The sequence below is a fragment of the Panthera tigris genome, chromosome B3, assembly GCF_018350195.1.
Source record: "Panthera tigris isolate Pti1 chromosome B3, P.tigris_Pti1_mat1.1, whole genome shotgun sequence".
Lineage (NCBI taxonomy): Eukaryota > Metazoa > Chordata > Mammalia > Carnivora > Felidae > Panthera > Panthera tigris.
Genome location: NC_056665.1, coordinates 61,973,553 through 61,988,610, shown reverse-complemented (window position 1 = coordinate 61,988,610; position 15,058 = coordinate 61,973,553). Strand labels below are relative to the sequence as shown.

Sequence of the window (15,058 nt, the reverse complement as noted above, 5' to 3'; positions counted from 1 at the left end):
GCAAAGATAACTCCAAAGTGGCAGGGACAATGAGACCAGGAGAGAAAGGGGAGAGAAGAGCAATGTGGCACTAAATATGATGAATGTGGAGACTGTCAGGATATATTTCTGGTCTTCATTGTGGAAACTCACTAAAGGGAACTTGGAAGATAACTTAAAAACTAGAAAGAAGAAAATGTTACCCCATATTCCCGCCATTCAAATGCCATTGCTTTCACCACTTGGGTGGACTATCTTAGTCTTTTTTCCTCTCATGCGTAGTTTTTCTTCTCAGTATGTAGGAAGCAGTATAAAGTAGTAGGAAAAGTGTAGTTTTTGACGGCAGAGAGACTTGGAATAAAATTCTAGCTCTGTTACTTTTGGGCACTCATGGTATCAAATGTTTTATCTGCATTAACTCATTTAATCTTCATAATAACCTATGAGGCCCCACTTCATACACAAGGAGACCAAGGCACAGAGAGGCTAAATAACTTGCCAAAGGCCACACAGATAGTAAGTGGTAGGTGAGAGTTAAACCCAGAAGCCTGAGTCTAAAGTCCACATACTCAAGCCCTATCCAGCTCTGCCTCCCACTCTTCACTGTGAGCTCAATGGAGTTAGTGAACTTCTCTGCAAAGTGGAAACTATTTTCAGAGTAGCTGTGAGCATTAGCAATTATGTCAAGTTGTGCCAGAATCTTAACTAAAGGGGGCTGCCCACCACTTGAAAATGAGTTTTTGTTTCTGGTGAGCTAAATCTGTGGGCAGGGTGGAAGGTCCAGCTGAAGTCAGAGTTGCGAGTGTAGTAAAGCCCAGGGTTTAGGCGCTAAAGCAATGGAATTGGTCTGCCTAGACTCTGATCCTCCCTCTGCTACCTGCTACATTACCTGTCTGAGCCTGTCCGTTCACCTGTAAAATGGGGATAAAAATAGTACCTACTTTCTTGGTTTGTTTTCAGTATATAGGGCAATGTGTGGGAAGTACTTAAAAACAGCATTTGGGCATTGTCAGTGCTTGAGAAATACAGGTTTTTGTAATGGTGTAGATGGATGTAATGATAAACCTATGGTTAAGTCACGTCACCATAAGGTCATAGACTCCTGTGTTAGGATTCTTGTATGTATAAGGTATTGGGGGAGGCAGAAATCTGCTCACAACAAAACCCTTTCTCCCCAGTAACTGCACAATCTTTTGCTGCATTCTCAGCATAACATCATTGTCCTGTGTCCACCAGTGTGCGAGGGGCAATGAGAAAAAAAGCAGAAAATCCAGAGGAGGGGGACAGACCCCAGATTCCCACCCCTAACACTCATAATGTAGGCAGTTGAGGAGTGTTGCAGGTCATCCAGGAAAATGATCAAAGGGTGGCTACAGGACCTAGTAGGTAAAGCTGCTCTAGATGAGAAATTAGGAAGAACGTTCTCACTGGGCGGGATTTGTTAGATCATCATGAAAAGGTGTGGAATCTCTTTTTGGGGAGAACATTAACAAGGCCAATCTTGCTCTGTAAGAATGGTCTTTAAAAGGAGTTCTTCACTCATGGTTTCAAGGAACCCACAGATCTGTGAAGGTCATTATCTCAATTACTTTGGTGAGCTGGAGCTTCTAGCTTCCAAGGATGGCATTCTACTGGAAGAGGACGACCAGCTCTTGACCAGAAGCACCCTCTTAGTGGGAGAGAAGAGGGACCCTGTACTCCAGGGAAGGAGGCGGCAGACCAATGAGAGCTAACAGGGACTCAGCTCTGACAGAGACCTGAATGTAAACCTCAGTACAAGGAAGGGCCTCAAACAAAATGGAACCACTGCAGGTCTATCAGGGAAACCTGGAAGGAGGAAATTGCCTCAACTGCTCACTCTGGCAGAAAGGAGGGCTTCCCGGAGCTGGCAAGGGCGGTGACCCTGGAGCAGGCATCCGGGATTCCAGTTACCAAAGGTGCAGCCCCACATCTTCTGGGATCTCTTCCCGCCACGAGATGAAAATGATTTCCCGAGGGCTGTCGACGGCGGCAAGATCGTTTGCCGTTGGCGTCGGGCTTTGCCCCATTTCTCCTCCCCCAGCTCCTTCTCAAGCGCCTCAGGCCAGGAGCTGGGAATGCTGGCCCCGACCGGAAAAGGCGGCGGGAGTGCTGGACCCCCGAATGGACGACTCTGCTGCGGCGTCCAGGCCAGAGAACCGGCTGCACTTCTGGGGTGCGGGGCCCTGCCGTGAGGCTGACCTCGGCGGAGCCTACGTAGAGCAGCGTCGAGGGGCGCCGCCCGGGGCCGGGACCCAGAGACGGTGCCGGGAGCAGTCCGCGGGGAAGGGGTCCGGAAACATGGGGTGGCGGTGGCGGAGCGCGGCGGGGCAGGGCGGGCAGGTGGCGGCGCAACGGCAGTAGGCGGGGCCGGCGGCGCTGGGGTTAATGTCCGCCCCGCCCCGGCCGCACTGACTCAGTTTCACCAGAAACCCGGGGAGGAAGTGGCCGAGCCTCAGCGCACCCGGCACCGGGGCGGAAGCGGGGGCCCGAGCCGCGCAGGAAGCCGGGACCGGAACCTCGGCAGGGGCAGCCCCACCCCACTCACCTGCGCAGGTAACCCGGGCCCCGGAGCGCGAGGCGGGGACGGAGCGGGCTCGGAGCATGTGTGGCCCTTTGTTCTGCGCTGCTGCGTGTGCCCGGGTACGTGAGCTCCTTAGCCGTCCATCTGGGGGTCCGAGAGCGGCCGGGTCACCGGAGTGGGAGTGGGAGGGCTGAGCCCGCGTACCCTTCCTCACTCCCTGGGCCTGGGGTGCTCCCCAGCCCTCTTCTCGACTTCCTCCTGGCCTGCCCGCCTCCCTGGAAGTCTCCGGCTGATCCGGTGTGTCTCCTCCTCCGTCTCCTCCCCTCTTTCAGGTCTCAAGCACCCTCGGAGCCCAGAGGGCCGCACAGTGAAGGTGACCCCCGTGGGGAGGAGGGCAACGGCCCCGGGAAGGATGATGGCCCGTGCCCGCCTCTCCCAGGCCAGCGTCCCAGCAGTCACCGTGTGGCTCCTGTGCGCCCTCGATCTCTTGGGCACCGAGGCCGGGCCGCCGCCCGCGCCCCCCGGCCTGCCCGCGGGAGGCGCCTGCCTGGACCGCTTTACCGCCGGGGTGCCTGCCTTCGTGCTCGACACCGAGGCCTCGGTCGGCAACGGGGCCACCTTCCTGGGCTCCCCGACCGTGCGCCGCGGCTGGGACTGCGTGCGCGCCTGCTGCACCACCCAGAACTGCAACCTGGCGCTGGTGGAGCTGCAGCCCGACGGCGGGGAGGACGCCATTGCCGCTTGCTTCCTAATGAACTGCCTCTACGAGCAGAACTTCGTGTGCAAGTTCGCACCCAGGGAGGGCTTCATCAACTACCTCACGCGGGAGGTTTACCGCTCCTACCGCGAGCTTCGGACCCAGGGCTTTGGAGGTAAGTACGAGGGGACCCGGTTGGATGGATGTGGGGAGACTCAGAAAAGGGACTGGTAATGGAGTCCTGGGGGAGGCGAGCATCAGAAAGAGTGAGGAGGACAGTCCCATTCAGCCCTGACTCCTCCTTGGAAGTGGGCAGTATAAACAGTAAACACAGGACAGGCTACTAGAGTGGGGAGGGGTGACATCCTAAAATCCAGACTCTGGCTCCCTAATTCAGGATGTTGAGTGGGCTGGTGCTCTGGGATGTGTGTTTGGGAGAGAGGAGGCAGCTCCTCCGGATTCCCGGATTCCCGGATTCCCGATTGCTGGCCCTCATATGCTAAGTCAGGGAGTGAGTCCTCTGGAGGCCACCTGGTGACTAGCTAGACACCCCTGGCCAAGCACTGTGCTAGGTGCCTTGAGGCCCTGTCAAGTAAGCCCGGGGAAGGATAGTCTGCTTCTCTATTGCTGGGCTTGGGACTGGTTAGCATCTCTCTGCACCCCCTCTTCCCACCTATTGGCCTTTTGGTGGTATGGGGACGACTCCAAGACCCCAGATGCTAAAGAACAAGCCCAGTCTGAGGTTGACCCAAAAGAGGAAGGGGTGGTGTTGTGGGCACAGTAGCCAGAGGCTCTGGGTGGTGGTGAGCAGGGTTGCTGAGTGAGTCAGCCCACTGGTATGTATACCTGGTAGGGGAGGGATGTCAGCTGTCCAGGCAGGTGTGTGTGTACGCGGGTGAGCCAGGCAGGGCTCTCCCAGCTTAGGATGTGATAGCCAAGCTACAAGGTCTGCTCACCTTGTTTACTTCCACGGATAAGGGCAAAGTGGGGGCTCCTCCTCCTCCTCCTTGCTGGGACTGAGCAGTCAGCTGGGATTGGGGCCCCTCCAGAGACCTTCGTTCCCCATTTTCTCTGTCTGATGTTCTGGCCAGGTGGGGCTCCAGGGCAGGGATGGGTCACAACTGATAACCTCTGTTAGCACTTTATAGTTTACTGATTGCTGTGCCACTTAGACTCTGACTTAGGCCTTATGATAACCACTTCTGAAAAGGGTGCTATTAGTTGTCATCCCACTTTTTAGATTAGGAAACCGACTCCCATGTTAAATAATTTGCCCAGCATTGAGGAGGGCACCTGTTGGGATGAGCACTGGGTGTTGTATGGAAACCAATTTGACAATAAATTAATTAAAAAATAATAATAATAATTTGCCCAGGATAGCACTGCCCATAAATCAGAGACGTGGGACTCAATCCAGGCAGGATCTCCAAAAGTTCTATGCTGATTTTCACACAAGACCACGTTTTTGGTAGAAACCTAGCACTCTGACCCATGATAGCCCAGCAGATAATAGAACCAGAGACTGGGAGCTCAGGGGCCAGGACTGGGCTGGTACTCAATCTGGGGGTGGTCTCAATTCTGGAAAGAGGAAAAGGGACTTTCCAGCTTTTTCCTGGGCCAAACTCACTCTCACGTTAGGGACCCACTCTTCTCCCCCTCCTTCTTCCAGTAGCTCTCTTGGGTCTCTGAGGAGAGGTGGGATGGGGATTCTGGGTGGGGGAGGGGGGAGAATAGGCACCATCTCTGGGGCAGGCTGGGCCACCTGAGTCCCACTGGGCCAGGGCCTGAGCCTGTTCCACAAGGAAGTAGCAGAGAGTGTAGGTGGTGATGACTCTAATTGACCTGAGCTGCTTGTGCCTTCCTGATCTGACAGAGAGTCCATGGGAGTTCTACTCCAGGGCCAGCACCTGAAACTCTGGGGTCTGGTCGGGGAGATGAGGTGGATGGGGCCACAGGGTCTTGCGACCAGCCTTCCTCATTTGGAAATGCCCCTACCCTGGCTGGCTTGTTTGGCACAACACAGGGTGGAGTGGGGATTTCCTGGGTTATTTAGGGAGCTGGGTAGGGCGTGAACTGAGTGCGAGCTCCAGGCCATTTTAAGGGTGCTGCAGTGCTTTGGGGGTTGGGGGGAGCTGTTTGGTATCAAGGAGTCTGTTCTCAGCTGAGCCTGGCTAGAGGTTGGAGATGGGAAAGAGCAGGATAAAGTCATCTTGGAGGCTAGGGTGGACCAAGGCAGGCAAGGTGGGCACCTAGGTGTTCAGGGCATTTAAACCTTTGATTCATTTGATTCACTCATTGGGTATAGAAATCAGGGTGGGTTGGCTTGTTCCCCTTTCCCTGTTTGTGGCCAATCTAGTCTAGATTCTTGTGGCCTCCCGAATACCCTGCTCCTTCCTTCTCTCCCCTTACTTGCCCTCCCCCTCTTTCTGTTGGAAGAGTGGCTTAGGAGGTGGAGTCTGTTTCCTGGAGATGTCCTGAGGCCTGGCAGCTGGGGAAGGGCTTCCTTTATTGCCACTCTGGCCCTTTGCTCTCTTGAGGGTGGGAAGTAGGGAGTGGTAGGGTGGGGCATCTGCCCCTTGCTCCTGGGGCCTGGGGCTGGGTGGATGTTGCTGGTTTGGCCCAAGGTGCATCACTCTGCTGTCCACTTCCACCCTGGGGGCTGGTGGGGCTAGCCTATCTGCCAGGTAGGTAGACTCCCAAGTAGTCTTGTCTTTGGCTGATTACTTTCTGAAAAACGCAAGGAGAGAGGCATGGGCGCCCCCCAGCTCACTGCCCCCATGGCTTTGTCTCTCAGAGGTCACCTCAGGACCTGCCCCTATTGGACCCTCTACTGAATGCCAGCCAAGCCCCCTAGGTACAGTTCGTCCCAGACAGGCACTTTTCTTTCCTGCTCTTCTGGTTTTATTTCCTCTCAACCCCTGCAACCCAGGTCCTCCTTTTCTCCTCCTTCTAGGCCTCTGCACCTGCATCTGACATGTTTGTGGAAGCTCTCTCCTCCCATCCCTTTGCCGTCACTGTTTGTCCTGGTCTTCGCCCGTTGGGTCTCCCCACCCCTCTGCGAGTCCCCCAGTGGCTCACTTTCTCTGCCTCATCAAAGAGGAATCTCTGTGACTCAGCCTCCTACCAGCTGCTTTTATCTCTTACCTTCTCTTCTTCCTTTCAACTCACTTACACTTGACATAACCTTCTGTAGAGCCTCGGTGGAGGACAGTTTGGCAATGTCCATCAAAACTGTAAATGGGGGCGCCTGGCTGGCTCAGTCGGGGGATCATGCAACTCTTGATATCGGTGTTGAGTTCAGGCTCCACATTGGGTGAAGAGATTACTTAAATAAATAAATAAATAAATAAATAAATACTAAAAAAAAAAAAATACAAACTTGTAAATGCACATAATCCTCAACACAGTTCCACTCGTAGGAATTCATCTTGTGGCTATACTTATATGTGTGTAAACCCACTTACCAGCCAGTTACTCGTTGTAGCACTGTTTATAACAGCAAAGAATTGGAAACAATCTCAATGTCTGTCAACACATCCTATAATTGTATATGGCAGTGCTGTTTTAATAATAATAGTAGTAATAATAATAATAATAATAATAATAAGCCCTGAGGCAATATGGTTTGGTTTTTAGTAGGGAAGGAAGAAGAAAAGAAAGAATCTAAGTCAAGAGGAGACTGGTTCACTGGTTAAATAAGTTGTAAGTTATGATGCATTCACATGAGTACTGTGCAACCAAGAAAGGGGGAAACTCCATGTTGCTATGGAAGGATTTCCAAAATACATTGTGAGAAAAACAGGAAGAAGAACTTGCATTCTTATAAATTCAATACTGTCTCTTGATAGTCACACATGCACATATAAAATAGAATGGTTGCCTCTAGTGAGAGGACCCTGGGAGGTTAAGGGGAAAAGGTTAAGAAAGGACAAGACTTAATACTACTCTTTTGTACTTGTTTCGGGGGGGGGGGGGGGGGCAGTAGTAAGGTTTTTGGTTTTATTTATTTTTAACTTTTTTTTTCTTTTTTTAATTTTCAGAGAGAGATAGAGAGTGGGGAGGGGCAGAGAGAGAGAGAGGGAGACAGAGAATCCCAAGCAGGCTCCACGCCATCAGCATGGAGCCCAGCGTGGAGCTCAAACTCATGAGCCATGAGATCATGGCCTGAGCTGAGGTCAGACACTTAACCAGTTGAGCCACCTAGGTGCCTCAAGATTTTATTTAAAGAAAAAATTAAAAAATAATAAAAATTAAAAAAAATAAAGAAAAAAAAATTTTAATGTCTATTTATTTTTGAGAGAGACAGAGTATGAGCAGGAGAGGGGCAGAGAGAGGGAGACACAGAATGGGAAGCAGGCAGGCTCCGAGCTGTCAGCACAGAGCCCAACGCGGGGCTTGAACTCACGGAACGCGGGATCATGACCTGAGCCGAAGTCGGCTGCTTAACCGACTGAGCCACCCAGGTGCCCCTCAAGATTTTATTTTTTAAGTAATTCTACACCCAACCAAACTTACAACCCCGAAATCAAGTCTCATGCTCCACCAACTGAGCCGTACAGGTGCCCCAAGTCTTTTGTACTTTTTGAATTTTATATAATATATATGTATTACCTAAGTCAAAAACAACCCTAAGATAATGAAAAGCAATCAAAATCACCCCTCTAAGTAGGTGAGTGGACTGCAGCATGGTGTTTTATAAAGACCATGAGCTATGGAGTCAGATAGACCAGAGTTCAGATCCCTGCTCTGCTGTTCAGAAAATGAGTGACCCTGGGCAGGTTATTTAACCTCTCTAATGTCAATTTTTTCATCTGGAGAGGGGCAAGAATGCAGCTGTGATAGGATGGTTAGGAAGGTAGGTGATGGAGATTCATGGTCAGTAAACTTTCTGTAAAGGTTCAAATAGGAAATATCTTACACTTTGTGGCCCATATAGTCTCTGTTCCAGCTGCTCAGCTCTCCTGTTGTAAGGTGAAAGCAGCTGTCAACAATATGTAAATGAGTAGATGAAGCTGTATTCCAATTTATGAACACAAAAATTTGAATTTTAGGTACTTTGCTATGTCACAAAATAAACTATTGGCAGCTTTGTTAATAAAGACAACTCCATACCTGTCTCCAGCTCTGGCCTGTCAGAAGTCCCCATGCACACTTCCACTGCCTGCTGGTTACTTCCTCAGTGGTCTTCCCTGCTCAAGTTCAACTTCTCTATAATTGAACTCTAGGTTCCCTCTAGATCTGGTTTCCCTTTTCTCTGTGCCCTACTCTTCTCAGTTCCCAATGCCTGTCAGACACGGAAAGCTTCTCACATCCTCCCTTCCATTCCTTTAGCTACCCCTTTAATTCAGACGACTCCCTTCACATATTCTGAACTGTGGCTCTGATCCACTCACCGGCCTCCTCTCTCCTTAGACGTTATTCCAAACAGAGGGATAGATAGCTGCTGCCCTGTGCTCAGGAGTGCCCCTGCTGCCTGGGCCCTTGGCCCCTCCCTATAGACTCCTGAACCTCGATCATACATCTAGGAGGTCAATGTCTGGTGCAGCTGTGGTCTCTAGAACTCTGTGCCACTGCTCATGGCCATGTCTGTCCCCTTCCTGTACCACTAGTTGTTAAATATTTAAATATATTTCTGCTGTGTCCACATGCTCTGGCCCTGCATTGAGGGCCCTTTATGGTCTGTCTCACCCAGGCTGGTCTCTTCAATGTCTGCCAGACTGGCCATGCAAATTCCCAACTCCTTGCTTTGGCTCATGTTTCCTGCTGTTATCAATAACACCGCACGCTTCTCTACAACCAACCAAATAAAAACAAAAACAAAAGAATTAAAAAATCCTTTCTCGCAGTGCCGGGGTGGCTCAGTCAGTTAAGTATCTGACTTCAGCTAAGGTCATGATCTCGTGGTTCCTGAGTTCGAGCCCTGCATTGGGCTCTCTGCTGTCAGCACAGAGCCTGCTTCAGATCCTCTGTCCCCCTTCCTGCCCACTCCCCCCACCCCTCACTGCTCACCCTATCTCTGTCTCTCTCAAAACTAAATACACATTAAAAAATAATAAAATTGGGGCACCTGGGTGGCTCAGTCAGTTAAGCATCTGACTTCGGCTCAGGTCATGATCTCACAGTTCATGAGTTCGAGCCCCATGTTGGGCTGTCCACTCTCAGCGCAGAGCCTGCTTCAGATCCTCTGCCTCACTCTCTCTTAAAAATAAACTTTTAAAATAATAATAATAATAATAAAATTAATTTTTAAAAAGGTTAAAAAAAAAAAGTCCTTTCTCCCTTCTCAAGAAAGCCTTCCCTATTCCTCTGACTTGCTGTGACCTCTCCCTTCTCTGTATGCCCACTTCCTTGTCTTGTACACACATCACATATTGCTTCATCTTGTTGGGTCTCTTCTCCCAAGTTGCTTCCTGGTGTTGGGTCTTATCTGCCTGGAATCCCCTCCAACGCAGTGTGTAATTTCCTATGGCTGCTTAAACAAATTACTACAAACTGGGTGATTCAAAACAACAGAAATTTACTGTCTTACAGTTCTGGAGGCCAAAAGTCCAAAATCCAGGTGTTGCCAGGGCCATACTCCCTCTGAAGACCCTAAGGGAGAATCCTTCCTTGCCCTTTCCAGCTCCTGGTGGCGCCAGGCAGTCAGTCCTTGGCTTGTGGCTACATCACACTCCAGTTTCTGCCTGTCTTCACTTGGCCTTCCTTCTTTCTGTTTTCTCCTCTTCTGTCTTTTATAAAGACAATATATCATTGGATGGGGCCTACCCAACTAATCCAGAATGATCTCATAGGGAGATGCTTAGCTTCATTACTTCTGCTAACACTCTTTTTACAGTTAAGGTCACATTCAAAAATTCTGGAGATTAGACACAACCATATTTTCTGGGTCTACCCATTTCAACCTGCCACAGACAGGAATTCTGCTTTGTGCTTATTTCTCTCCAGTCCCTAACTTGAGACCGGAGGAAGCCTCAGGCACAGGCATTGTCAGGTTGAGGGAGGATGTGATTCCCTCAAGACCCCTTATAATGGGAGGCAGAGTCTGTCTGAGGTGGCAGAGGCACCCTCCTCCTGTGGCTACATACTCTAGGACACCAAGTCTTGCCACGTTGCTGCCCAGGGACTCTGTGCTTACGGTTCTACCAGGATGGGCTTCTCAGCAGCAATCCAGAAGAGCAGAATGAGGGGTAATAGTGTTAATTACACATTTACTTATTTGGCTTTTCAAAAATAGTGTTACTTTAATTTTTAAAAGCAATTAGCACAAGTACTTGCGTATTATAGAAAATGGGGGAGGGGACACCTAGGTGGCTCAGCCAATTAAGTGTCTGACTCTTGATCTCAGCATCCTGAATCCAAGCCCCATGTTGGGCTCTGCACTGGGTATGAAGCCTACTTAAAATAAAATAAAATAAATAGGGACACCAGGGTGGCTCAGTCAGTTAAGAGTCCGACTCTTGATTTCGACTCAGGTCATGAGCCCGAGTCATGGTTCATGGGATGAAGCCCCAATTCAGGCTCTTGCACTGACAGCAAGGAGTCTGCTTGGGATGCTCTCTGCCCCTCCCCCATGCGTGTGTGTGCACTCTCACTGTCTCTCCAAATAAGTAAACTTAAATAAATAAAAAGAAAATGAGAATAAGCTCCTCTCCTATATATATTTTTCCCCTAAATGGGATCAAATGACACATGCTGTTCAGAACTTTTCTTCAAAAGTAGGTTTTACAACATTAAAAATATCTTCAGTGTAACAAAGACTATCTAAATAGAGAGCAAGATGATGATTTAGTTGTGAGCTCTTGCCTGTACCCCATGCAGGCTGCTGAGTCCTAGGTTGGTTTAGGTGTGGCCCGTATTGCTCCCCACTTCAGGAGAGCTCTGGCCCATTCAGTGAGAATTGATCTTACCTTACCTTCCCCTTCAGGGTCCCGGATCCCCAAGACCTGGGCAGGCATAGACTTGAAGGTGCAGCCCCAGGAACCGCTGGTGCTGAAGGGTGTGGAGAACACAGATTGGTCCCTACTGCAGGGTGACACAGATGTCAGAGTAGAGGTGAGACACTAGGCTGGCTCCCTGACCCCCACCTCAGCTCTCCAGGGTTCCCTTTCCAGGACCATTGGCCAGCCTGAGGTTCCAGATGGTTGGGGTGGATAGAAGCTGAGGATACATTTAATACCAAGTTCCTCTGCTTTCCCTATGGAGGTGGGGGTGTGGCTGGGAGGACTGGGACAGCTGAGGGACATCGGGGGGTCCCAGCCTGATGGCTACTCCTGTGTATAGAAGAATGAGGCGGACCAGGTGAAGCTGTGGGGACTCAAGGAAGGCACCTACCTGTTCCAGCTGACAGTGGCCGACTCAGACCAGCCAGAGAGCACGGCCAATGTCACAGTTACTGTGTTGTCTGCCAAGCAGACAGAAGGTAAGGGAGGGGACAGGGAGGCAGTACCTGGAGCCGGCCCCCTCTGATGATGGGGCCCCACAGGGCCCCCTCACAAGCTTTCCTCCCCTCCCCCAGAATATTGCCTTGCATCCAACAAGGTGGGCCGCTGCCGCGGTTCCTTCCCCCGCTGGTACTACGACCCCACGGAACAGATTTGCAAGAGTTTCATTTATGGAGGTTGCTTGGGCAATAAGAACAACTACCTTCGGGAAGAAGAGTGCAAGCTAGCCTGCCGGGATGTGCAAGGTGGGCCTTTACCAGGTAGCTTGGGGACCCTGACTTTCCCCCAGGGTATGTGGTCTCTCCATCGTCAGGACAGTGGGCTTGGGAGTCCTGCATTCCCAGCCCCCACCCCCCTACCCCCAATCAGCTCATCCCTGCTGGGACCTGGCCCTGACTCCTCTCACTTGTCTGTTTTCTCTCTCCCAGGCCCCTCAATGGACAGGCACCATCCAGGTGGGCTTTGCTCCTTTCTCTCTTCCCCTCACCCCTGCCAGGTCATGTCTTTGCCCCTGTCTGAACTCCTTTGCCCAACCCATTCCTGCCCTCGTAGGATATGGAAGGACCACAGGCACCCCACCCACTACAACCCAGCACCCTATCAGGAACTCCCCAGTTTGTGTGTAGGAGGGTTCGGGTGGGGGGTGCTAGAAGGGGAGCAGGGGACATGTCACAATGCTCTGCTGGGGTAGAGAAGGCCAGGTAGATGATGGATTCTGGTACTTGGTGACCTCTGCTGGAGCCTGACCTCACCCTCAACACCATCCCGCCCCACCCAGTGTGCTCTGGCACCTGTCACCCCACCGAGTTCCGCTGCAGCAATGGCTGCTGCATCGACCGCTTCCTGGAGTGTGACGACACTCCCGACTGCCCCGACGCCTCTGATGAGGCCACCTGTGAAAAATGTGAGGCCTGGGAGAGGGAGGGGCGGTGGGCAACGGAGGGGGAGGGCCTGGCCATTCATCCTGCACCCCTGCAAGACCCTTGTTTGGCCTGGGCCTCTGATCTTTCATCTTTGCAGACACCAGTGGCTTCGAGGAGCTCCAGAACATCCATTTCCCCAGTGACAAAGGTGAGGTCCTCCTCAGGTACCCTGGGTCAGGAGAGAGGCTGGCACTGCCATCCTTATTCACCCCTCCAGGATGCCAAAGGGGCCTGCTGTGTGTGCCAGGTTGCGGGTAGAAACCTGGCGGGCTCCTAGGCTCTCTTCGGCCTCACGCTTCTCATGCATCGGTCCTCCTCTTACCACCATGCCCGCATATCACTGAGGTGTTATTTACTTACCACTTTTCCTATAAATCAAATACATTTCTACCTTAATGTGTTAAAGGAAGTTTCACATCAGTAGCGCACATGGGAAGCCACTGTTACGTGCTACAGATTGATATTAACTATTACCATAACTATAATAAAACAACATTAATTAATTTCCACTAGACATTTGCCTGCCAGGGTCAGACCCTGAGCCTTCTTTGTTAAAAAGATAGACCATCCAGTGCTGGAGAGAAAACCGAGATCTTGACACAATCGGAAAAGCTGAAAGAAAATTGAAAAAAACGGTTACATGAGTCCATGTGGGGTATTTCTGTGCCTAAGACTGTTGTCCAGGATATGTGTGTTTCTGGGGCCCCGGAGGCCCTCACTGACTCTCAGCCTTCCTCAGCATGAGGTTGGTCAGGAGGTGGAGCCTGGTGGATGGTGGCAGGGTGGCCCCCCATGGACTCACTCATCCTTTGGCCCATTCCTTACCCCCCAGGGCACTGCGTGGACCTGCCAGACACAGGCCTCTGCCTGGAGAACATCCCACGCTGGTACTACAACCCCTTAAGTGAACGCTGTGCCCGCTTCACCTATGGTGGTTGTTATGGCAACAAGAACAATTTTGAGGAGGAGCAGCAATGTCTCGAGTCCTGTCGTGGCATCTCCAGTGAGCTGGGCAGTGGGGGAGGGGACGGAACATGGGGAGGGGAAAGGCTGAGCTAGAGCACTCAGCGCATCAGCAGAGTGCTGCAATGGGGGTGGGGGAGGATGGCAGTGGGCCGTCTAGGGCACCGAGGAGCAACTGAGTCTCAGAGCCTTTAGTACTGATTTGTCTCTCTCCTCATTATTTTGTAGAGAAGGATGTTTTTGATCTGCAGCAGGAAAACCCCATTCCTAATGTAGGTAAGCCCCGTCTGCCCTCTCACCAGTGAGTAGGTATCATCTCAAGGATCAACTCCATGTGATCCCCTAAACCTGTGTTCAGAAGAATCCTGAGGTTGGCTCAAGGGACCGAGAGCTACAGTCAGTAGTGATACCTGCCATGGGCAGAGGAGGGAGGCACCGGAAAGCGCGTGTCCTATGTTTGCCGTCAGAGTCCCAGGCCTTTCCTTGAGCTCCTAATGGAGCCCAGCTGCTCGTACGCTGGAGGTCTTTCCACACCTGGCATCCATTTGACTTGGTCCCCTCTGCACAGAGTGGGAGGTTGGGCATCAGAGCTGAGCAGGCCCCGGGAGCTTCTCCATTAGGCCTCTTTTTCCCCCCAGGCTCCGTGGAGGTGGCCATTGCAGTACTCCTGGCCACCTGCATCGTGGTGGTGGTCACCATACTGGGTTACTGCTTCTTCAAGAACCAGAGAAAGGGCTTCCACAGACACCACCACCACCACCACCACTGCCACCCCCAACCCCCTACCCCTGCCAGCTCCACAGTCTCGACCACAGAGGACACGGAGCACCTGGTCTATAACCACACAACCCGGCCCCTCTGAGCCTGGGGCTACCTTGGCCTTTCACTCTAGAACTCTCGCAGACGCTTTCCAGCTCTCACCTGGCCCTGCTTCCTTTTTGCCAAGATGGAAGCCTGAGCTGGGGAAGACTTTGGGGCCAGACCGCTCTAGCCTGTTTCCCAGGCCCACTCCTGAGGCCAGGCTCCAGCCCCTCTGGGATATGTCTCAGCTAAGCTTAGGCCTCTGGTTCCTGAGAAAGCTCCAGGGCCTGGGAGGAGCAGAAAACCTTTGAACCCAGAGTCCCACACACAGATGGACCTGTCTGCCTGGGATTTCAAAGAAGTTGGAGTTTTGTTTCCTGTTCAAAGCTGCAATGTCAGAAGCTGGAGGTCCCAGCCCTGCCCTTCAGACCTGGCCCTGTCACTATGCACAGTTGAGGGCTGGGGGGTAGGACCTCCCTGTATATTTTGTGCTGTATAGAGTTCCTTTTTGTTTATTTAATGCCATGGGGATGGGTGAGAGGAGTGGGAAGGGGCTGCCTCTTCCCTGCCCCGAAGAGTGCACCCTGCAGAGCCTGATGCTCTGTATCCTCCCCACATGCCCCAGGGCTCTCAGGCATCACACCCCACCCATCCCCCTGCCCTCCACAGGCCCCAGTCCACCCACAGTGTAATAAAATAGTTGGTTCTGTGA

General features: G+C 51.7%; 2 protein-coding genes across 3 annotated transcripts in view; one reads left to right on the top strand and one right to left on the bottom strand.

Moving 5' to 3' along the window:
- The window catches only part of PPP1R14D (protein phosphatase 1 regulatory inhibitor subunit 14D), a 27,628-nt gene extending 24,997 nt beyond the window's left edge, over positions 1–2,631 (bottom strand). The window contains exon 1 of one of the 2 annotated variants that reach the window (XM_042989134.1): positions 2,546–2,631. The gene's annotated coding sequence lies outside the window, so the exon portion shown is untranslated. Of the gene's footprint in view, positions 1–1,837; positions 2,047–2,545 lie in introns of those variants that run through there. The other variant, XM_007081669.3, reaches the window with a different exon arrangement.
- Positions 1,777–15,058, top strand: SPINT1 (serine peptidase inhibitor, Kunitz type 1). The gene is made up of 13 exons (XM_042989225.1): positions 1,777–1,916; positions 2,042–2,173; positions 2,210–2,640; positions 2,854–3,393; positions 11,143–11,270; positions 11,499–11,637; positions 11,734–11,904; positions 12,088–12,114; positions 12,438–12,563; positions 12,680–12,730; positions 13,415–13,585; positions 13,774–13,821; positions 14,184–15,058. Exons 1-13 carry the CDS (start codon positions 1,777–1,779, stop codon positions 14,405–14,407), a joined length of 2,328 nt encoding a protein of 775 aa, XP_042845159.1. The 3' UTR covers positions 14,408–15,058.